Here is a 22,321-nt window from a genome sequence, read left to right on the forward strand (position 1 = left end):
CCGAGCGGCCCGGCCGGAGCGCCGCGCGGTGCCAGCGCGCCCCCTGCCGGCCAGGCGGAACCGCCGCGGGTTGCGACTGAGCGGCGGAAAGAGTCGCTGTGTCGCGATAGGCGGGACGGGCGGTCGTGTTGTCTGTGCCGCAGCCGTGTCTTTCTCCCGAGGGACCCAGCACCGTCCGCAGGGAGCGGACCGCGTGTGCGACAAGGGGAGAACCAGGCCGGGACCCTCGCCATAGCCCCGGGGGGAAAATGGGGCGACCGAGACTCCAAATGGAAAACTACAACTCCCAGTATCCCTCGCGACAGCACCTGCGCCTGCGGGCCGCAGCGGCGGGCGCTAATTGGCCGCCGCCGCCGCCGCCATTTCGCGCGTTGGCTCAGGGCCCTTAGCGACGCGGCGCGCGGCAGTGCTGGCTCCGCCCCCTCTGCCCGGTGCGGCGGAAAGGCCATTCCGGCCCCCGCGGCGCCAGTCCCGGCTCCGGCCCGCCGCGGCCCCGTTCCCGCCCGGTAAAAGCGGGCAGGCCTCGGGCCCGGCAGTAAGGACGCAGCGGCATCTGCCGTCCCTCTACAAAGCCGCCCAATCAGCGCCGGCGGCGCGCCGGACTGACAGCCGCCTCCGCCAGTCAGCGGCGCCCGCGGGCGGCAGCCAGTCGGGAGGCGAGACGCAGCGGGGAGCGTGGCTGGGCGGGTCACGTGGGGCGCGCTCGGCCAATCAGCGCCGCGGGACGCGGGGTCGCCCCGGCTCCCGCCAAGTACGAGCGGGACGGGCCGGGCGGGACCGGGGCCGGGGCCGGCGGGGGCTGCGCGGGCCGCGCCGTGTCGGGTTCGGCCGCCGCCGCCCGGGACCGCCGCGAGCCGCGCCGGCCGCCGGGCCAGGTAGGGCTAAGCTGGGGGTGGGGTGCGGCGCGGCCGGGGCGCGAGGTGTTTCCGGCGGCGGTTGGGCCGCGGGGTGCGTGGGGCCTGCCCGGGGTAACAAAGGAGGCGCCGGCGCTGCCGCCGCGCCCCGGGGCTGGGCCCGGGCCCGCCCTGCTGCCTTACTCATGGAGTCACTGATCGGTTTGGGTGGGGAGGGATCTTAAAGCCCACCCCTGCCATGGCAGGGACACCTCCCACTGTCCCAGGCTGCTCCCAGCCCCAGTGTCCAGCCTGGCCTTGGGCACTGCCAGGGATCCAGGGGCAGCCCCAGCTGCTCTGGGCACCCTGTGCCAGGGCCTGCCCAGCCTCACAAGGAGGAATTTCCTCCTCACATCTCGCTGGGTACAGGCTCAGGCTCCTGGGGAGATTCCAGCCCAGCCAGGGGGACCCTGTCGCTGCCGGGACCCGGTGGGGCCGGGGTTCCTTTAGCTTGGGGCTGACTGTGGGACCCCTTTGTCCTCCCTCACCGGCCCTGGGAGAGCTGTTGGGCTCTGCCTCAGCCGTCCCAGGGAAGCAGCAGCTCGTTGGGAACATACCTCGGGTGTTGATTTGTTGTTTTCTCCCGTAGCCATGGAGTGCAGAGACAAAGCTGCTGTTCCTCCACGGAAGCTCGTCCAAGGTAAGGGAGTGTCTCTCATCCAGCGCAGTTTTAATGCATTAACAACATTTCAGACCTGATTTTGTGAAATACATTGGCTTGGCTGTAATTAAATCATCCCTAAGTGGCTCATCTCAATCTTATGCTTCAAAGGTAATAAAATACTTTGATATTTCCCATGACTGAGTAACCTGGTGGTGTTGTTGCAGCTCGGCTGCCCTTCAAGCGCCTTAATCCTGTGCCAAAGGAAAAATTTGATGTGGATTCAGAAGTCAAAAAAGTCAAGAGCTCCCCAAGTGCTTTTGTTCCAAGCAAGGATCCCTCCCTGGATGCCTCCGGTGCCTCCTTGGACAATGTGGAGAATGACTGCCAGCTGGGCTCAGATGGGAATTTGACTCCAAAACTCGTCAACGGAAAGGGTCCTTTGGACCATTTTATCCAGAAAAACCCAGGAGGTGACACAAGTGACCCTGGGGTTGTTCCTGACCTCCCTAAGGGCTCTGGCCACGGACTCGGGGGTGGCACTGAGCGGGGGGATGTGGATTCTAGAGCTGCTGCATCCGTGGCCATAACCAACGGCACGATAGGGACGGAGCTGAGCCAGCTGAGTTGCCTGAATTCCTTGCAGAGCAGCCCAGCAGGTGACCCCATGGAGACTGATGGGCCCTGTGCAGCTGCAGCCAAGGCAGAGGAGGATTCGGGAGGCGGGATCCAGCTGTGCTCCGGGGCCACAGGGTGCAAGGACGTGGGAAGCAGGAAGGGGACCCAGAGCGAACTGAAGGATGTGCTCTTTGAGGGGAAGGTGCCCGTGGTGCTGCTGGAGGACATCATGACTCTGAAATCCCCCCAAGTGGCTTCTCTGGACGGCAGCGGCACGTCGGAAAATGAGGCCCTGGAGTCGTCCCACGAGGGAGACTCGGGACTGACCAACTCCTCGCTGAGCTCCGGGAGCTCGCCCGAGGTGCAGCTCGTGGCAGAGCCCAAGAGGAACACGAGCCCTTTGGCTGCCTCCACACCTGCCAGGAAGGTTGGTCTGCCCTGCTTCAGGATGCAAGCTGCTGTGGTGCAATGTTTGGTTTCCTGGGCTTGTGGGGAAGAGGATGAGTGGGACAATGAGGAGTGATGGGGAGGTGGTGTTGATTGACAACTGAATGACTGCCCTTTGGAATCTTTAAATCCTGCAGCTAAAGGATTTTATCCTCCCTGGTTCTGGGAGGAATGTGTGCTGCTGTATTTACATTTCTTTGATGAAATGCTCACCCTGGGACTTGGTGTTTTGGTGACAGGATCCAAGAGCAGTTTTGTCCTTTAGGTGCTGTTTCCCAAGCTCTGTTCATGCTCCACGAAGCTGCTGTAACTCCTGTGAGGATGTTTGCTGAGTACAGCCAGAGCAGATGCTTTTCCAGCTCTAAATTTCTGCAGCTGGCATGGAAAAGCTCTGACACAGATTTCCCAGAGCAGCTGTGGCTGCCGCTGGATCCCTGGAAGTGCCCAAGGCAATCTGGGATCAGGGAAGGTGTCCCATAGCAGGGGTGACACTGGATGGGCCTTAAGGTCCTTTCCAAGACAAACCATCCTGGGATTCCATGAAAAAGCTCTGGATGAGGGGGTTTGTTGTCACCTGAATTCCAGTTTAGCAGCTCTGCTTCAGCAGGAGACCCCAAACACTCTGATTTTTGGGGCAGTTCTGAGAGAGAAGCTTGCAAGGTCAGCAGCATCTTCTCAGGTGGCTGAAGCACCATGGGGATGGTTCTCCCAGTCCTTTTGCTGTGTTTATCAAGTCAAATGATCAGTTCCTCCTCTGTGAAAGCTCTCAATCTTCCATCTCTAAAATAAATAGACACACTCAGGTAGGCATGAAGTATTTCCAGTGCAGCAGAACAAAAAGCCCTCCTGGTGTAATCCAGTATTGCCAGTGAGACTGGATTTGCTCGTGTGCTGCTCCCCAAAATGAGGGGCTGCACCCCAAGCTGTGCAGCTGAGAGTCTTGGCAGGTTTGTTTTCCTGGGAGGAAACAGCTCTGAGGAGCTGAAGCCCCCACTTGACAGAACTCCTGTTCTATATCAGATAAATATGGAAAATAAAGCAGGTGGGCTGTGTTAGCCTGTTCATCATAGAGTTTAGCTGTGATGCTGTGAATGGCAGGAGGAGGAGAGGATCCAGTAAATCAAGTCATGGTGTGCTGAAATATTGACAAATTAGGCCTTTAACCAGTCTATGAACAACGATCTTAAGCATAAAACACCTTTTTTCACCCCCACAAAGAAAAGGTAAATGAGAAGTGTGCCCTGTTGGGAATTTAGGGTCAGTGAGCTGGTGCTGGTGGAAGATTGAGTGCACTGTGATGACAAGAAGAAACCCTGTTAAAATGTGGAAAACAGTCCTTGTATTCCTAAAGCTGTAGCTAAATATCACAGGAAGATAAGTGGCTGCAAAAAAGCCCCGAACCCACGTGTAACTGGAAGGAAGTGGCTTTGCCATAATGAAATGTCTCCTGTGGCTCAGAGCAGCTCCCCTGAGCTGTGCCCGGGATGTTCCCTTGCAAATGATCCTGGAGAGCTGAGGGGACCAGAGGGGTTTGTTTATGCAAACGTGGTGACGTGAGGATTTGATGGGAACAGGAGCACTGGAGTGGATTCAGGCTGGAGGGGAAATGGGGAGGTTGGATATGCCTGAGGTGTGTCCTCATTCCCTGCTCTGGAGGAGTTTGGAGTGACTGGATGGAACCTGCAGGAGCAGCGCTGCTGTCGTTCAGGCCGGAAAGGGAGGGACGTGGGTCTCCTCTAAAACTTGCATTTTGTAATTCCAGGTACCTCAGAAATTCCACAGAAGTTCAGCAGAGAAGGAGAAGCTGAGATTGCAAAGAGTAAGGCATTTCCCTGACACCCAAACCTCGCCTGAGCAGCAAACAAAGGCCTTTGCCTTTTATCTCAGCCCACCTGGAGTATCTTTTTTGCCATTTTTCCTCACCCTGAGGAATGTGAAAGAACCTCTAATGCAGGCAGTTAAAGTGTTTGGCTCTTCCCAAACCTCCTGAGTGGAGCTGTGGGTGCACTTTGGGAAGAGATGAGAAATGTTTAAGCCCCAAAACTGTAGGATCTGTTTTTATTAGTACACGAGGCGAGTGGGGCACTGTGTCTGTGGCTTCCCAGAGAATGTCACCACTGGATGCCACCACTGGGAATGCTCAAGCTCCAGGTTCTGTTTGCTTGGATGCAGCTCCTCAGCAAGCTCTGCTCCCTGGTTCTGCTGCCCCTGCTGCTGTCAGTCGTGGGGTGCTGGGTACAGAGGAGGCTGAAGGGTCACGTGGAGTTTCCAGCAGCCAGTGCCGCATGATTGGGCTTTTTGGGGTTGTTTGATCTGCCCTCGGGAAGGTTTGTGCTCAGGAATTCTGTGTCTCTCAGTGCCTTGTTTATAAACTTGTGTGTTTTATGTAAGTTGTAGCTATAAACCCTCTTGCTTTTCCCAGTGCCCCATATAGAATTCCAATCTGTTGTTTTCTTCCCTTCTATAGCTGTGTTAAAAATAGCAGGGATGTGAGGGAGAGAGGAGAATGGAAGCTAAAAATGATGCTGAGAATGAACTAGACCCACCAGTGAGCTGTCAGCTTCACACCAGCTCCCCAACACCCAGCAGATTCCATGACTCAGGCTGACAGTGTTGTTTCCTTGCCATTGGCACCATTTGGCTGTTGGTGGCTTTCTGCAGTTATTTGTGTTGTGACACTGCTCAAGAAGCCTTGATGTTGACAAGGAGAGATGTGAAATCAATAAAAGAAAACTGAAAATACCCAGGGAGGAGTTGGAGTGTCTGGGCACAGGCAGATCCTCCTTTCCTGGTGACATCACCAGTGCCTGCAGCACAGAGAGCTCTTTCCCTTTAATTTGACATTTTCCTCCTTTGTGTCAGCAGAGCCGTGGTGAGAATTGCAGTTGTTTGGGGAGGAAACGCCACAAAAGGCAACACTTCCAATAAAATCTTCCCCCCACTGTTCCCAGAACAAGCTCAGGGCACTGGTGGTGTCTGATGATGTAAAATGGGATAAAACAAGGGATAAGCTCCACAGTCTGGAGTTTGGATACTCGCAGTATTCCCTGAGATCATGGAATATCCCAGCTTGGGAGGGACCCACAGGGATCATCAACGTCTGATTTCTGTGATAGTGGAAAACATCAGAAAATCCCTGTGGATTTATGGTGTCAGATCAGCTCAAATTCACTTGTAAAAGTGACTCCACTGTAGCCCTGTGATGACACCAAAGCACGAAAGCTCAGGAGGAAATATTTTGGAAACAATCTGAAATCTCCTATTAAACAAGGGAATAATTACAATTTTTTAATTCCCATCTAATTTTCCATAATGCTACAGGGGTAATGAAGATGACTCAATACAAAGCTTTCCTTGATGCTTAGAGAAATGGAAACACCTTTTTTTGCTAAGGGAAAAGAATAATTAAAGCTTTCAGAGAGGCAGCACAGGGAAGCTCAGCTGGCTGGCTCCTGAGGCACCAGGGCGCTGGGGATGTGCTCCCACCTGGTTTCCTGGGAATGATGTGGGTCCCTCCCAGCTCGGGATATTTTATGGTGCTGCAGGGCAAGCACTGGGTGGGTCCAGTTTCCTCTTTGAGGAGTGAAATGCTGATTTTCATCAGGGGTTTGGTGCCACAAAGGTGCAATTCCCTGAGCGTCCCGTTTGTGCCCCAGGACCAGGAGCGCGCGGACAAGCTCCAGAAGCTGCAGGCGGAGAGGGAGGAGAAGGGGAGGCTGAAGGAAGAGGCAAAAGCTGCCAAAGAACGAGCCAAGGAGGAGGCGAAGAAGAGGAAAGAGGAAGAGAAGGAGTTGAAAGAGAGAGAAAGGAGGGAAAAGAAAGAAAAGGAGGAGAAGGAGAAAGCTGAGAAGCTGCGAGTGAAGGAGGAGAAGCGCAAGGAGAGGCAGGAGGCTTTGGAGTGAGTGCCTGGGGTCGTGCAGCTCCCGGGGGTCCCTGTGCTGATTGCCCTGCCCACCTGGGCTGGCCCTCCCAGAGGCTGCCCCGCTCTGGCAGCGTGGGCCGGGGCTCCCAGGGTGGCTTTGAGGTGCTTGAGGGACTCTGTGCCCCCCCGTCCCAGCAGTGCCTTCTGCTGTCCTGCTGCACTGAGCTCCCCTTCGTGCCCTGCCTCGCCAGTGCTGAGCAGTCTGTGCTGGCACCGGGGCCCTGCTTGTTGAGGAGGTTGCCTGTAACTCGGTAATCCCATCCATTTCCTGGTATCGAGGGAAACTTGAGGCAGCCTATTAATGTTGTGGCTAAAATGGGTCAATATTTGCTCTAGAAGGAATGAACAAAGTCTTCTCTACCCTTCACTAAGTGTGGTCCTTGGCTGGATTGACAGATGATCCTCGTGGTGGGGTCTGGGTCAGGGTCTGGGGCTTCCCACCTCTTCCTCAGTGCAAGTAAACCCTTCCTGGTGGGTGACAGTTCACATGATCTTTGTTTTCAAGGGCAAAACTTGAGGAGAAGAGAAAGAAAGAAGAGGAGAAACGGTTAAAGGAGGAGGAAAAGGTAAAAATGCTTTCTCTGGCTTGTCTCTCAATTCCTCTGCTGGGGTGAAATGGTGTTGGTGGTGCCAGCTGGGCCCTTTGGGGTGCAGCCTGTCCCCCCTGACCTGCTGGGGCTGCTCCATCCAGATGTTTTTCCCACCTGTTGGTTCCTTTGCTTTTACCCTCTCAAGTGTTTTCTGTGTGTGTTTCTGAATGCCCACAAATGAACTCTCCCCTGGCAATGGCATTGGAACCCTGGCTGTATTAGGGAAGACAATGAGAGTTTTTGTTGAGTCACAGGAGCTGGTGACTGCCTGAACTTTGCTTTGTGCCTCGATGCATTTGAAGTTGAGTCATGCATGAGCTCACCTTGAATTCCAAAGCTTTGTCCTACCTCTGTGTTGACAGTTTGCATTTGGGTTCTCGTTTCAGCGCATTCATGCACAGAAAGCAGAAATCACCAGGTTCTTCCAGAAACCAAAGACTCCACAAGCCCCGAAGGTGAGGGATTGCTGTGCCTGTGTGTGTTGGTCTCTCACAGCTGTTTGTAACAAATACCCTGATTTCCTTCTCAGCTGCCTCCTACAGCTGCTTAGGTGGACAAAGCACTAGTTTTTCTTAATTTCCTGGTCTCAAAGGTGTAAAGGATTTTAAGAAAAAGGCCAGAGCAGAGACTACAGAAGACGTTTGTGTTGGTTTAGTAAAACTCTCAGCTCTTGTCTTCTGCATTGCCTGGAAGATCTGCTGGAGTCTTGGACAGGAAGGGCTTAACCTAAATCTTCACTTAACCTAAATCTTCACCTCAGACTGCACCTCAACAGCAGGTGCTTCCTCAATGTGTTGGTGCTGCAGCTTCTCAGTGTCCAAGCCCTCACGTTCCTCACTTGATGTTTCAGACCCTTGCTGGCTCCTGTGGGAAGTTTGCTCCTTTTGAAATTAAGGAGAACATGGTCTTAGCCCCCCTCAGTCGTGTTGCCCTGGATCCAGACTACCTAGAGCAGCTGGATAAGCTCCTGCATGCCCAGAATGGGGAAGTTTCTTTCTTGAGGGATCTAAAGTGTCGTAAACCACGAAAAACTGGGCCCACTTTGGTCAGTGACAGCAGTGACAATGTGAACAGGTCAGTCTGGGCTTGGGGCTTGCTTTGCTTCTGTTTTTATGAAATGAGCTGCAAAGGGGGTTTGAGGGAGTGATTAAAATGGAGAGGAGGGAAAGCTGGAGCTGCTCTGTGAGGCCTGAGCCACCTCCCCCTGTGTTCCCAGTGACGTGGTGGTGGTGGATAACTGCCAGACAGATGCTGTTCCTGAGAGGGAGAAGTTTGGCAGGATGAAGCTGCTGCAGTTCAGTGAAAATCACCGCCCTGCCTACTGGGGCACCTGGAACAAGAGAACCTCCCTGATCCGTGCCAGGAATCCATGGTCCAAGGACACTGTAAGCACCTCAGCCTGCTGGGATTCTTTCTCTCTTTAGAAGTGAATGTGCTTGGCCAAGTTCTCTGGTTCCCTGGGGCCATTTGCACGTTCCCTCAGCTCTGAAACCCCGGGCTGGGTTTGGTGTGGCTCTCTCCAATGAGGGACAGGAGTGGCATGTTGGCATTTCTTGCAGAAACTGCTGGACTATGAAGTAGACAGTGATGAAGAGTGGGAAGAGGAGGAGCCAGGGGAAAGTCTCTCCCATAGTGAAGAGGTGAGGATCCTGCATGCTGGAAAATTCGGGACCCAACTGCACTTGGCAGCGTAACTTCTAATCCATTTATCTGTAGGATGATGAAGAGGAGGGAGAGGATGAAGATGAGGACGATGGGTTTTTTGTACCCCATGGGTACCTATCTGAGGATGAAGGTGTGACAGAGGTAAGGCAGCTGGGTGTCCCTGAGTTTCCATCTCTGTTTCCAGTGAACCGTGCAGTGTCAATATTGGCAGGGGGGGACAGCTCATGGTCCTGGCAGGGCTGGGCTCCCCCAGGCCTGCACGGTTCAGGAGCCCTGTGTGGCTCAGGGAACACAAGGCACAGCTGGCTTTAAAAAGCTTTTTTTTTTTTCCTGGCATGGGTGTAACGAGTCCTTTGTCCCATGTGGCTGCAGGAGTGTGACCCAGAGAACCAGAAGGTTCGTCAGAAACTGAAAGCAAAGGAGTGGGACGAGCTGATAGCCAAGGGGAAGAGGTTCCATGTCCTGCAGCCTGTGAAGATTGGCTGTGTCTGGGAAAGGGCAGCAAAGGACACCAGCAGCAACATGGACCTGAAGGTGCTCCAGCAGTTCACAGCCTGCGTCCTGGATCCACCCGTGGCAGAGGAGGAGCAGCAGACACAGAAATGTAGCAAAAAAAGAGCAAAAGATCAGCAAAGTAAGTCCTGAAGGGCTAAACAGAACTTCCACGCTGTTGTACTGTGCTTTGGAGGGAGTAGGGGGATTACTGAGTGTCCAATTCAGAACAACCTGTTTCTGACAAGTCTGGAATCCAAGGAATCTCTGAGAGCTCTTGGAAAGGAGTTTTCTGGCAGTGCCTCTCCAAAACTCTTGCTCTGGGCAATCTAGGAAATAAAGCCAACAAGACTTGAGCAAGCTCAGATTTAGGATGAGCTTGAGCCTGTTTATTGTTTGGGGGAGAGGGTTTGGTTTCTGTGCTGGGTTCCAGCCCTGAGCTTCTCCTGCACCTGATTAACACAAGGGTGTGAATAACTCACATAAAGGCTAAAAACAGGGGTGAGGATTTCACTCCAGGGTGGTGTTGTTATTGGGGGTGAGTTTTCTACATCACATTTAGCTGCTGTTACAGTCATGGGAGCCCAGAGTGGTTGGGGTTGGGAGGGGCCTTTAAGATCATCCAGTTTCTGCCATGGGCAGGAACACCTTCCACTTGCTCCAAGCCCTGTCCAGCCTGGCCTTGGACACTTCCAGGGATGGGGCAGCCACATCTCTAAAACCAACCCCCTGTTTTCCCCCTCTGGAGTGACCGTGCTGATTCATGTCCCCCTGGCTTTGCCAACCTTTAACCACCTCTGTGCCCCCTTTGCCCCCGCAGTCCTCGGCCACCTCCTGCCGCTGCTGCACGGGAACGTGCACGGGAGCAAGGTGATCATCCAGGAGTTCCAGGAGTGCTGCCGGCAGGGACTGTTCAGTGACGTGACCGCGGGTGAGGGCAGTGACGGGAGCCCATCGCGGCCGCAGACCCCGGGCGGGGAGGACAGCGGGGTCCCCTCCAAGGCCAGGCTCAAGAGGATCATTTCCGAGAACTCTGTGTACGAGAAGAGGCCCGAGTTCAGGATGTGCTGGTACGTGCACGCCGAGGTGCTCCGCAGCTTCGGGCAGGAGCACCTCCCTGTCCCCTGCCAGTGGAACTACGTCACCCAGGTGCCCTGCGCGGGGAAGGACGAGGGGGGCAGCGTGCCAGGCGTGGCCGTCCTGCAGCCCACCCCCCTGTCAGCCAAGAGGAAGGCCATGGGAAGCATGTCCATCACGAAATTCATGAAGAGACCTCGGGGTGCTGAGCAGGTGAGTTCCTGGCGGGGTGTTCTTCCCCAGGAGGGAGTGCTGGGAATGGGGCTGGGGGTGTTCGCATGCTGGGCTGGCCCCCAGCTCAGCCTGTTAACTACAGACCCTGTCCTGCACACCAGAGGACCCCTTTGATGGGGCAAGAAGCGAAATGATGTGACTGAAGAGATGGGTTTCTTTTGTGTGTCTGCAGCTTGGACTCTGTTCCATTTGAAACGTTGCTCTCCTGCTGTTCTTCCATTCTCTGCTATTTGGCGGTGATTGCATCCAAGCTGTGAATAGCTGGAGTGGCTGCTTGGCCTTGGTCTTACAGCTGTGTGTAATTTGTGTGCAGGTTTTCTGTGTGCCTGTGGCTGCCAGATGTACAGCCCGAGCTGATGACTTACAGCAGTTGCATGTGAACGGATTAAATGTGGTTCCTAAGAGCTGCAACTGGTCCCAGAACAATCTGTAAAGTCTCCAGCTCATCCTGACACACATAAAGCTGAGTTTCAAGAGCTGGTTTAAAAATATAATAATTCATAGGGATAAAATGAGATGGAATTGCAGTGGTTGCTGCTGGTGAGCTGTGTTGTGGTTTTCATGTTGTTGCTTCTGCTTTTCAGGGCAACCGCAGGTAGAGCCTGGTCATGGCTGAAAAATGGGATCATGGAATTCCAGAATGGTTTGGCTTGGAAGGGACCTTAAAGCCCATCCAATGCCACCCCTGCCATGACAGGGACACCTCCCACTGTCCCAGGCTGCTCCAAGCCCCAATGTCCAGCCTGGCCTTGGGCACTGCCAGGGATCCAGGGGCAGCCACAGCTGCTCTTGGGCACCCTGTGCCAGGGCCTGCCCACCCTGCCAGGGAGCAATTCCTTCCCAATATCCCATCCAGCCCTGCCCTCTGGCACTGGGAAGCCATTCCCTGTGTCCTGTCCCTCCATGCCTTGTCCCCAGTCCCTCTCCATGTTTCCTGTTGGCCCCTTCAGGCACTTTGGGTCCCCACAAAGCTTGGGATGCTCTGTTGAGGCTTTAGGTGCTGAAACTTCAGGTTATCAACCTTTTGCTTCCAATCCCACAGGCAGGGCAGGGTTTGAAATCGCTGTCAGTGGATTTATTCCTCCTTCCCTGTGCACCAGGTTAGGAGAGAGCCCCAAAATGATTTGGGTTGGGAGGGACCTTAAAGCTCATTCATTCCACCCCCCTCCCATGGACCACGGATGAGGCTTTTGATGCTTTTTATGCTTTGCCTTCCCAATTTATTCTTGGCTTTTTTGGCTTTTCTACTGAAAAAGCTCAGCATTCAGGTATTGATAGAGATCAGAGACTTGTGAGAAGCTGTTCAGCCCCCAAACTCCATCTGCTTGGGTTTTTTCTTGTACACTAAATAAAGGCAGAGATAAAAGTCTCTGCTTGGCACCCACTGGAAATTCAGCTTATAAGGGAGCAGAAATAGCAAAACAAAGGCTTTTAGGAGAATTACATCACCAGCCTGAATGCTTCAAAGCTTCTTAGAGCTGTGCTGGGGAGGTGCAGCTCTGAGCAAAGGTGTCACAGCTCCAAAAGTCTTTAATTCCTGATGTCTCAATCAGCTCTGCTCAAGTACTGAGATCCCACCCCAACCTGTCGAGCCAGGCTGGAGCCTGGGGACAGCCTGGGAATGGCTGGGAGGGCACAGCTGCCAGATTCCCACTCTGGCACGTGTTCCTCTGCTGGGAAGCTCACACCAGGGCTTGTGTGAGTAAAGGTGTTCTTACATAAGCTGTGGAGAGAAAAATTTGGTGCTGAAGTGGGCAGTACCTGCCCACATGGAGGAGGGATTTAATGTGAGAACTGGGACTTTATTGAAAGATGTAAATTGAACATTGCTTGGCTTGGAGCAATTTGTAGGGAACAGGGACCAGGATTTTCATTCCAGTTCCAGCTGAAGGGGAAAAACCAAAGCAACAGACCCTCACAGCTGGGCAACTTCAGTTTGTGTCACTCCTTGGGTTCCGCTTTCTCGATTCAAAATAGGGAGTTTGGGCTTTTCCCATGGCAGAAAACCTGGGCAGCAAGGGAAGAACTGTCACCACTCCCTGAGTAAAGCTGATGGCAAAGATGAGGAGGAGTCAGGGGAAAACAAGTTCCAAACCTGACAAGCAACAGTAATTCTCCATCTTCAGAAGGGAGAGAACATCCAAAGGGGCTCGGAGGGAGCAAAGGAGGCTCAGGGGGGACCTTGTGGCTCTGCACAACTCCCTGACAGGAGGGGGCAGCTGGGGGGGGTCGGGCTCTGCTCCCAGGGGACAACAGGACAAGGGGGAACAGCCTCAAATTGCACCAGAGGGGCTTTAGGTTGGAGATTAGGGAACATTTCTTCCTGGAAAGGGCTGTCCAGGCCTGGCACAGCTGCCCAGGGCAGGGGTGGAGTCCCTGTCCCCACAGGGATTTCAAAGCCCTGTGGATGTGGCACTTGGGGACACGGTCAGTGGTGGCCTTGGCAGGGCTGGAGAACAGTTGGACTCGCTGACCTTTATGGTTCTGTGATTCTATGAAAACAATCAACAGAGAGGGGAGAGACTTCCCTTCCAAAAATCCAGCGAGAGTCGGATTTCTGCGAGGGCTGGAGGGAGCTGCCTGTGCTGCGGGGGTGCTCAGCACGTTGTGTAAGAGGGAAGGATCTTGGAGCAGGAGCTTGGCCTGTTTCCCACTGTGTGTGCCACTGCAGATGAGGCTTTTTGTCACAGCTCCGTGTCGCCTGGAGCTGGGAATTGCTGGTTTTCCTTCCCTCCAGAGGTGCCCACCTGCCCGGACAGTGCCCAGCAATGCCTGTGCCTGGTCTCACACATGGCACCCTCCTCTTGCTGGCTCACACCTGCTCCCTGTTCTTTCCCTCCAGGCTGCAGAGATGGATGGATTTCAGGCAGACACGGAGGAAGATGAGGAAGATGATGACTGCATGATTGTGGATGTACAGCCAGGAAAAGGTGGGAAGGGCAGTGGGTCCCAGGCTCTTGGCAGACACTCCCCCCAGGGAGCAGGAACTGTGTGCAGCTAAACTTGGGATGTTCTGCCCCTTTTTCACCATTCCTTGAGCTTTTCTCTGTAGATATTTTATTCTAGATGCTCCTGCTGTTTAACCTCTTTTTAAAATGCTTCTTTGCTATTTATGACCTTCTCTAACCTGTCCTTTCTGCCCTCCTCCTCCCTCCCATTGCCTCAGTAGCACAAAGCACTTGGCTGCCAGTGTCCCCTGGTTATTCCTGGGAGCAAAAGCGAGCATCAGGGCAGTGCCAGCAGAGGCACTGGTAAATTACTGTAAATATTGCTGCTCTCTGGGGCGTGCAGAGCCCTTCCAGGAGCAGCAAGGTCTGGATTGCCACCCCTCTGCTGCCTCCTCGAAGGTGCAAATTGTCTGAAGGAGGTACTATCAGGGAGCAGCCCAGCTGCTGCTTTGCTGCACAGTCTGAGCAGTCGCTTGTGTTTGTGTCCCAGTTCTCCCTTGGAAAACGCCTTCAAAGCCCCTCTGCTGCAGCTCTCCTTTCAGGCCGCGGTGGGATGAGGATGTGGAGCAGCTCCTTTCATCTCCAAGAGCTTTTGGACGTGATCACACAGATCAATGAGCTGACTCCAAGCACGTGCTGTGGTTTCCAAAGCTCTGAGCTCTTTCTTCCTGCTCACAATGGAGCTCTCACAGCCTGCTCTAAGGAAAGTGGGTTTGCGTTGGGTAGCTCCTCTGGTAGATAAGGACTCGTGCAATAAATTCTGTAGTGTTTGACCCATTCCAGACATTATCTGGGCTCTCCTTCCTCTCTGAGCTCCTCTCACCTCCCAAAACAGACAGTGGAACTGCTTGACAAGAAGCTTGGCTTTAATCTTAAGCTGCTTTTGCTTATTACCAGGCTCTGAGATGAAAACCTCGCCTCAGGTTTGTCACCTCTTGTTCTGAGGATGCCATTGAGCAGCTTCCCTCCCTCAGGCTCTGCTGACACACATGCAGCTCTGTTTGTTTGGCTCTGCCTGACTCTAAAGCACTGAAAAGATTATGAAAATCCTTTTTATGGTTGAAGTGATTTTTATTCTGGATTGGTGGTATTAAATATGAAGCCAGTGTTAAAACCGGTTTTTAAATAGTGTTGAAAAGGAGACTCACAACAGATGCAGGAAGCTAAGACAGATAAAACATAAAGTAGTCAAATTCTACTGGATTAATGAGGATATTTATAAAAACAAAACAAACCAAACACATTTGCTCCTTTGCAGGTTCTACAGCTTCAGAATCCAGTGGCACAAGAGCTGCTCACCAGGACAGCAGCATGGTCAGCCCATCTAATACAATTTGAGACTTAAATGCCTACTAACTCCTCTGTATGTATGTAGAATGAGCTAGAAAATTTTAAATCTTGTGTATCTGTGACCAAGATACTTGAAAGTATTCCACATTTCTTGTAAAGAGAAGACAGCACTTTGTTCTGCGTCAGACCAGATGGAAGCTTAAATTTTTAGTTTTAGCTTTTTAGCTTTTTTTTTTTAAATACTGCATATTAATCTGTCCTTAATAAAGCATTATTGAAATTTTGATACTTCTTTGTAATGAAAGGTATCTAAGTTATCTCTAAAAGCAGCTGAGGGATTTTGGAATAAGCTTATTGTGATGCCACTGGGGAATGACTGTTCATAATGTTGTACAGCGTGGCCTTGGGTATAAATGATGTACAATTATATATGAATTTATGCTCTTGTACCATCCTGTTTGTGGTCTTACTTGCTCCAGAGAACAGCAGCAGGGCTTTACCCTTGGAAAAGGAAAAATTCATCGTTTGTCCTATTTTGGGACAGGCTCGAATGAGTTACAGGTCAGGGGTAGATTCTCAGTCTCTTGTCTACATCAGAGCTGGGCTCTGTCCCAGAAAATCTTTGATTGAGGTATTAAAGGACTGAACTGGCATCAAACTTGATGATACACAGAACAAACTGCTGGGGCTTTTAACTTCGTGTGACTGGTGAGTTATGGATTAGATCTTTAAAAGATTGTCTGTAATTTGAGGTTTGTTATCTCCCCCGTGGGCACCACCGGCAGCTGTTCCCTGTTGTCAGTCTCTGGTCTGTGAAGGGACAAGGGGGTGATGCTGCCCCAGTAACACCAGTGCCAGCCAGCCCCAGCACAGCAGACTCGTTTGGCATCTCACACCTCTAACAACAGTGCAACTCAAACAACTGGGAGCAGAACTGCGTATTTAAATAATTCCATTTAATCAGACTAAGTGTAACTTTATCCAAATAGCTTCTCTCCAATAGGAGTTACAGTGCACACAGAAGCAGAGGGGGAAGCTCTGAGTTCCTAAACGCAGCCCCATACCCAGGCTCAGGTTGGTACTCCAGCCTAACAGCCTCTACTCCCTGCTCCCAGGGAGCAGGCAGCGTTCCACCGCTGCCTTGGGAACACCTCAGGCAGTCCCTGCTCCAGTGTGGTGTTCAAAGCCCCTCAGAGCAGCCCAGTGCCACTGGGAGAAGCCACCGGGAGAGGCCACCCGTGTGGCTGGAGCTGGGAAGGGACCGCAGGGTCCAGCCCCCCTGCAGAGCTAAACCAAAGCCACCTCTGAGCTCACGTAGCTCCAGCAGTCTCGGGAAAAGGAGGAAAGAGTCTAAACCCAGCAGCACTGGCGGCACTGCCCTTTATTTCAGGAGAGAGTCTGGACCCTGGCGAGCAGCTCCGGTCTGAGGGGGCTGCGCTGCTCCTCCGCCGCCGCCTCCACGTCGGCCATGACCGCGGCGTCCCAGGCCAGGCTCAGCAGGGCCGAGGGCACCTGGGCAGGACAGGCAGGTCACTGACCACAGCGGCCAGGGAATGGTGTGGGATGCCAGGAGTCCTAAAGCCCATCCAGTCCCACCCCTGCCATGGGCAAGAGCACCTTCCACTGTCCCAGGGTGCTGCAGCCTGGCCTTGGGCACTGCCAGGGCTGTTTAGAACACCCTGTGTGCATTCACAGACCTGAACTACTCAAACTGACAAGGACAGGGGTGGATTCTGCAAGCAGCTCCTTTTAGGGGATGCTACTTTGGGCTTTCTGTTCATACCCTCCCTCCCCATTGCTGCCTCCCCTCTTTCCCAGCGTGGCTGCTCAGCCCCTGCCAGCTGCTCTCTGCTCCACGAGGGAGGACCCTGCGCTTCCCTCCCGACCTCAAAGCCCCCAAGCAGTTACTGCTTTGTGCTTAAAATGAGGGGCCAGAGCGCAACTTGGGGCTCTGAAAGGACACCAACTTCTCCCCCAGCTCTGAGTAGCAGAAGACTCTGACAGCCTCAAGATGCTCTGGAAGGTACCAACAATAATTTTTTTCACTCACCAACCCACATTCATTGAAGGCCAAGTTCTCATCAGTCAGTTTGAGACCTCCGGGTCCCAGGAGCTCAAAGGGCAGCCAGTCCTCTCTGAGCGCTTCTCTCACAAAGTTGTAGAGCACAGATACTGATTCTCGGGCATAAAAAGTCCCTGCCATGAGAAAACAAGGTGAGAGAGTCTGGCATTTACCAAAATCTAACCTTTTGTGGTCGGTTCCATGGGGCTTCACCTACTGATGCTGACTTAATCAACGACTTCCCTAACACACAGCCAGCCTGATTTAACTGAAAACTATAAAAGCAGAATCCCCAAAGAAAAATAGTCAATTGTTGGGAGCCCCTGCCAGCCTGTAACAAAGAGCTGGGAAAGCCTGAAATGATTTCCAGAGTTCTACTGGAAAATTTGAAGAGGATTTATGCTGTTGTACAGTCTGACATCACACAGGCAGCCTCACGCTGGCTGCTGTCACGCACTGATCTAACGAGTCCAGCTTGTTTCCAAAGGCCTGGGAAGAGCAGAATTTAATTAATGATGCCTTGAGATTCTTCCCTCTCTGTCCAATCCTGGCTTAAAATCCCAACTCTGAGCAGGGGGAGGGTTTGGAGATGGGAAGAGTTGACGGAGAAGCGTTACCCCACTGTGGTTTTGGGGTGGTTTATTGCACCTGCTGCGTTCAGCACCCCGTTACTGAGTTCCTTACACTACGAGTACCCTCAGAAGCTTCTGGAGGTGCACAAAGGAAGGGTGAGGAGTCTCTTTTACCTTGGAGGATGTATCCATCGGGAAAGCGCACCCGGAGCAGGGTGTAGTTGTATTTCCTCATCTCCCTCTGCTCCTCCTTCTCGCGCATTGCTCTGGTCCTCAGCATCGACGCCTTCTCCACCGCCTCTGTCCTGCGGGGAGAGACCCTTGTAGGCCCCGAGCACAGGCACGAGCTCCTGGCTGGTGTCCTCCAGCCCTGCTGCTCCTGCAGCCCCTCACCGGAGCCGCTGCTCCCTGCGGAGCTCCTCTGCAGTGAGGTTGAAGAAGTCGTGGGGCAGCTCAAAGCGCGCGGCCGCGGGCGACGGCTGGAACACCGTGAGCTGCCGGTGCAGCTGCGCCCGCACGGGCTCCGAGCTCAGCAGCTGCTCCTTGCAATCCTTCAGCTCCTCCAGCCTGCTCAGCATCTCCTCCTTCAGCACATAGTACTCCTCCGTGGCCTCTGCAACCACAAGGATGGGGCACGAGGCTCTTGGTCTTTAGGGCAGTGACACAGGGACAAGGATCTCTGGGAAAATGTCACGTCTCAACAAGGAATGTGCAGGCTCAGAGGCTGTTTTTGTTCCAGCCCTGGAGTAACGACCTCTGTGGAGCTCTCAGCAACCAGAGCTGCCTCCCCCAGCACCCCCCAAAGCCCTGACTCCACGTTAACACCCTGAGTTCTTACCTTGTCCTGGAACAGGCAGTGTTTTTGTCTCAAACCCGACAGCCTGGAAAAATTTGTGTGTCCCTTCCAAGCAGCTTATCCTTTCCTGAAAGAAAAGGACAGGATTTAGAGGGAGTTTGCTCCAAGCAAGGACTTTCCAAGGCTGAGCAGCTGCAGGAGCCTGAGCTCACCTGAAACACCTTGTTCTGCAGTTTGATTTTCCGGTACTTCTCCTCCTCTGGATGGAGGTAGATGTTATCCAGGTACCTGCAGGAAGAGGAACGCGCTGCCTGGATCGAAGCAGAACACGCTACTCCAAGGTCAGAGAGGAAACAGAGACCTCAGAGTATTTCTCACAGAGGAAAAAGCTGAGAAACCCAGGAAAATAAAATACATCAATGTTTTGGGGCCAAAGCAAACAACCAGCAGCTCCCAAACCTCTTGGATTAGTGAGACCAGCTCTTCAGGATGCTGACATCAGGTCAACTGACAAACCAGGTGGTTCAAGAGTTCAGTTTTCTTACAAAAAAGACTTTGCCAGGAGCACAGCAAGAAAATCCACCTGGGAAGGGATGAGCTGCCCATGCCCTCAGTCCCACTCACTTGGCCATGGTCTCCACGCATGCCCGGACCTTCTCCCGGTCCTTATTGAAGGTGTGGATCTCCATGATGGAAGCAGCCACCGGGTCCACGGAGAAATACTGAGGGAGAGGGGGAGAAGCTGCTCAGGGAGGAGCTGACCCCAGCTCAGCTCATTTGTTCCCCATTTGCTGGGTTAAAGACAATATAACAAGAAAGGTGAAATTGTCCTGGGGAGATTTTACAGGGAGGAGGTGGAGGGTTGGCACAAAAGGAGTTTAAAGAGGAGGAAGGGAAGCACTCACTGCCTGGATGGCTTCTCGGAGGTGCTTTTCCTTCTGGTCTTTCCTCACAATGTCACCGGTCAACGGGCAGATGAAATAAACACCCGAGACAGAGGGAGCAGCTGCCCCTTGCTCCTCCTGCTCCTGAAGGAGATAAAACCAGGCACCAAAGTGAGCATGGGGAGGGTTTGGGGGGGGTTATGTTTATAAACACCCTGGCAGATCCACCCAGGACAGGGAGAGCAGCCGCGATGGGTGCTGAGCAGGGAACGTCCTCAGGTTCGTGCTCAGCAGGTGCTGAGCGTCCCCCTCACCTTTTCCTCCATGGAGAGCCCCTTCTCGCTGGCAGCTGCCTCGGCCATCAGCTCTTTTTTCACTACAACAGACAAACCCCGGTTCAAGAGGAGGCTCAGCGCATTCCAGAGGCTTTTGGACAGCTCAGCGCTGCCCTGCGAAGCAAACACCTGCCCAGGTGTGGTGTCCCAGCCCAGGGCAGTGCATGACCCCATTTCCGTGACAGCTGCCCCAAAACACCCTCGAGAGCTGTTCCCGGGCGCTTTCCCAGCCGGGCCCGCTGTCCCCGGGCTCTGCCGGAGCCGCAGTCCCGCGGGCCGCTCCTACCCTGGTTCTTGATGGCCTCCTGGGAGGCGGACGGTGCCTTTCCCTTGGGCTTCAGCTCCAGCCGGGCCAGCGCCGCGGCCGCCGCCATCTGCGCCTCATCGGTCGGGGCCTGCCGGGGCTTCGGGGCCACTTCGGCCTTCGGCTTCTCCTTGGGGGCCCTGGGACGGAGGACACGGGCTCGGTAACCGCCCGTGCGCCCACCCGGCGGTGACAGCCCCGGGACGCGGCCCCGCGGGCAGGGGCGCTCGGGCCCGGCGGTGTCGTTGGCCCCAGCCCCGCGTCCCCCCCGTGCCCCGGGGAGGCACCGGGCCCGGGGCGGGGGGTACCGGCCGCGGAAGGGCCGGGGGTGCCCGGGGGTGGCGTTACCGGCGGTGGCGTTACCGGAGGGTCCCCCCAGCCCGTACCGGGACGGCTCCGAGAGCTTCTGCCCGGGCCCCGCCGTCTTGAACTTCAGGTCGGCCTTGATCTCCTGGAAGAACTTGCGCATGGCAGTGCCGGGCTGGGACCGGGCTGGGACCGGGCCGGGACCGGCAGCACCGGGACGGGAGCGGGGCCGCTCCGCCCCCCCCGCGCTTCCGGCCCGCCCCTGCCGTCACCGGAACGGGGCGGCACCGGCCCCGCTCGGGCCGCGGGGATGGGGCGGCGGGGGGCGAGGGACAGCGGGACCACGGGGGGCTGGCGGCACTCGCGGACCCCAAACCTGCACCTACGGACCCCAGAGCGGCACCTGCGGACCTGCACAGAGCCCGGGTTGCATCCAAGCGGCACCCACGGAGCCTCACGGACCCCAGAGCGCCCCAGACCTGCAGCCCCAGAGCGCCCCACACCACCCCCAAAGCTGCACCCGCAGCCCGCACGGAGCAGCCGCGGCCCCCGGTGCTCCGGGAGCAGCCCCGGCCTGAGCAAAGCAGCCTGAAAGGAGCCCTGGGCAGCTCCGGAGCGAACCTCGCCGGGAGCTGGGACACAGCCGGGGCTGGGTGGGGGTCTGAAGCACACGGATGAGGGGCCTCGTGTCCACCCCATCCCTGGGAGATCGGCCGAGGGGCTCCGAACCTGAGGATGGACACAACGAACGCACCCCCTGCGTGGCCTGCGCTTTCGCAGGGTTCATTTCCACGGCACAACTCCTCCTCCTCCTCCTCGTGGGACACGGGACACTCCGGAGCCCACCCCGAACGGGGGCTGTGTGTTCACCCGTGCACCTGTGGAACAGCTCCTGGCACTGCCCCTCCGGTGGCACCGGCACAGGGATCCACACCGGCGACACCACGGTGGCACCGAGAGCCAGAAACACCTGGATGAAGGCTGCACACACACCGACATCGCCAGTGGGAACCATGAACAGACATGGATCTGCCATCCACTGACACCGCCGGGGCACACGACAGGCGGGGGGGAACATAGAGAGCCCCAAAACCGCTGGGATGTGGCAAAGCTGGGATACAGCACGGCCAGGATATGGCACAACCTGAGATATTGCACAGCTGGGATACGGCAAGGCCAGGATATGGCAGACTGGATATGGCACGGTCAGGATGCAGCATGGCCTGGGATATGGCACAGCCGGGATGCAGCACAGCCGGGATGTGGCAAGGCCAGGACATGGCACAGCCGGGATGTGGCAAGGCCAGGACATGGCACAGCCGGGATGTGGCACAGCAGGGATGTGGCAAGGCCAGGACATGGCACAGCAGGGATGTGGCACAGCCGGGATGTGGCACAGCAGGGATGATGTGGCACAGCCCGGCAGCAGCGAGGCCTCACCCACAGTGTGACAGGGAGCCTCCCAACACCCCCGACCCGCGTGCTCCCTGACACCCCTCACTTCACGAATTCCCTCCAGCGGCATTTCCCCTCCTCACACACCTCCCCGCTCGCCTCTCCCCAAAGCCCCGGGAACAATTTCTCCCCAGCACGTGGGCTGTGGTTTGGGTTTTGAGCCAGGCGCTGGGAGCAGCCCGGTGTGGGCAAGGGACTGTTTCCCTTTCCATGACCTTCCGGAGAAACCAGTTTGGGTTAAAACCGGGTTAAACCCCAGTCCAGCTCCCAGGCCAGCTGCACAGCGTTTGCTCCGGCTTAGCCGGGCTGGGCCCAAGTTTGGAACCCGGTGGGTCGGATTCCCCTCATGTGGCCCCAGTGACTCTCCCGGCAGCCCTGTCCTGGGCCGGGGACATGAGCACCCACCACCCTCCCCAGTCCAGAAGGGGTTTGGACCCCCGGGATGGCCCCAGGGTGCAGGGAAGGAACTCAGCCGGGAGCCGAATCCCTGAGCTGGGGGCAGCGGATGGAGCAGGACCGGAGTTTGTGCCCCCCCCGAGCAGCCCCCGCACACCCCGATTTCCCACCCATAGCCCTGACCCTCTCCCCACACCCTTGTCCCTCCACAGCCCCCCATAGTCCCGAGCCCCCCAGCCCTGTCACACTCCCACAGTCCTCTCCCCCCCACTGAATCCTTGTCCCCCCCACAGCCCGGCCACCCCTCAGACCCCAAACCAGCCCCCTCAGATCCCAGACCCCAGACCCCAAACCAGCCCCCTCAGACCCCAGCTCCCCTCAGACCCCAGCCCCCCTCAGACCCCAGCCCCCCTCAGACCCCAGCCCTTGTCCCC

The 22,321-nt window shown here is 55.3% G+C and overlaps 2 protein-coding genes across 5 annotated transcripts; one reads left to right on the plus strand and one right to left on the minus strand.

The window, feature by feature from the left end:
* The first annotated feature begins 772 nt into the window (after window positions 1-772).
* Window positions 773-15,065, plus strand: CHAF1A (chromatin assembly factor 1 subunit A). Of its 2 annotated transcripts, XR_014227116.1 has the most exons (16): window positions 773-875; window positions 1,483-1,533; window positions 1,722-2,539; window positions 4,322-4,378; window positions 6,216-6,457; window positions 6,987-7,047; window positions 7,458-7,526; window positions 7,922-8,145; window positions 8,288-8,456; window positions 8,631-8,711; window positions 8,788-8,877; window positions 9,109-9,370; window positions 10,049-10,298; window positions 10,378-10,518; window positions 13,382-13,469; window positions 14,746-14,773. XR_014227116.1 is itself a non-coding variant. In XM_082297891.1 (15 exons), the coding sequence occupies exons 2-15, from the start codon at window positions 1,485-1,487 to the stop codon at window positions 14,823-14,825; spliced, it is 2,760 nt and encodes a 919-aa protein (XP_082154017.1). In that variant the 5' UTR covers window positions 773-875; window positions 1,483-1,484; the 3' UTR covers window positions 14,826-15,065. The 2 variants fall into 2 exon arrangements, 1 of the variants encoding a protein (XP_082154017.1); XM_082297891.1 differs by having other exon boundaries at window positions 10,049-10,518; window positions 14,746-15,065.
* Window positions 14,877-21,974, minus strand: UBXN6 (UBX domain protein 6). 3 transcript variants are annotated; one of them, XM_082297892.1, is made up of 12 exons: window positions 20,791-21,974; window positions 20,117-20,181; window positions 19,713-19,870; window positions 19,406-19,467; window positions 19,113-19,235; window positions 18,832-18,929; window positions 18,420-18,495; window positions 18,250-18,334; window positions 17,805-18,024; window positions 17,586-17,716; window positions 16,828-16,973; window positions 14,877-16,289 (listed from the first exon to the last, which is right to left on the minus strand). In XM_082297892.1, the coding sequence occupies exons 1-12, from the start codon at window positions 21,559-21,561 to the stop codon at window positions 16,164-16,166; spliced, it is 2,061 nt and encodes a 686-aa protein (XP_082154018.1). In that variant the 5' UTR covers window positions 21,562-21,974; the 3' UTR covers window positions 14,877-16,163. The 3 variants fall into 3 exon arrangements, with proteins under 3 accessions (XP_082154018.1, XP_082154019.1, XP_082154020.1); XM_082297893.1 differs by lacking the exon at window positions 20,791-21,974 and adding an exon at window positions 20,658-20,773; XM_082297894.1 differs by lacking the exon at window positions 20,791-21,974 and having other exon boundaries at window positions 20,117-20,309.
* Window positions 21,975-22,321: the final 347 nt, after the last annotated feature.

Source organism: Coloeus monedula (assembly GCF_965178545.1).
Source record: "Coloeus monedula genome assembly, chromosome: 27".
Taxonomy (NCBI): Eukaryota; Metazoa; Chordata; class Aves; order Passeriformes; family Corvidae; genus Coloeus; species Coloeus monedula.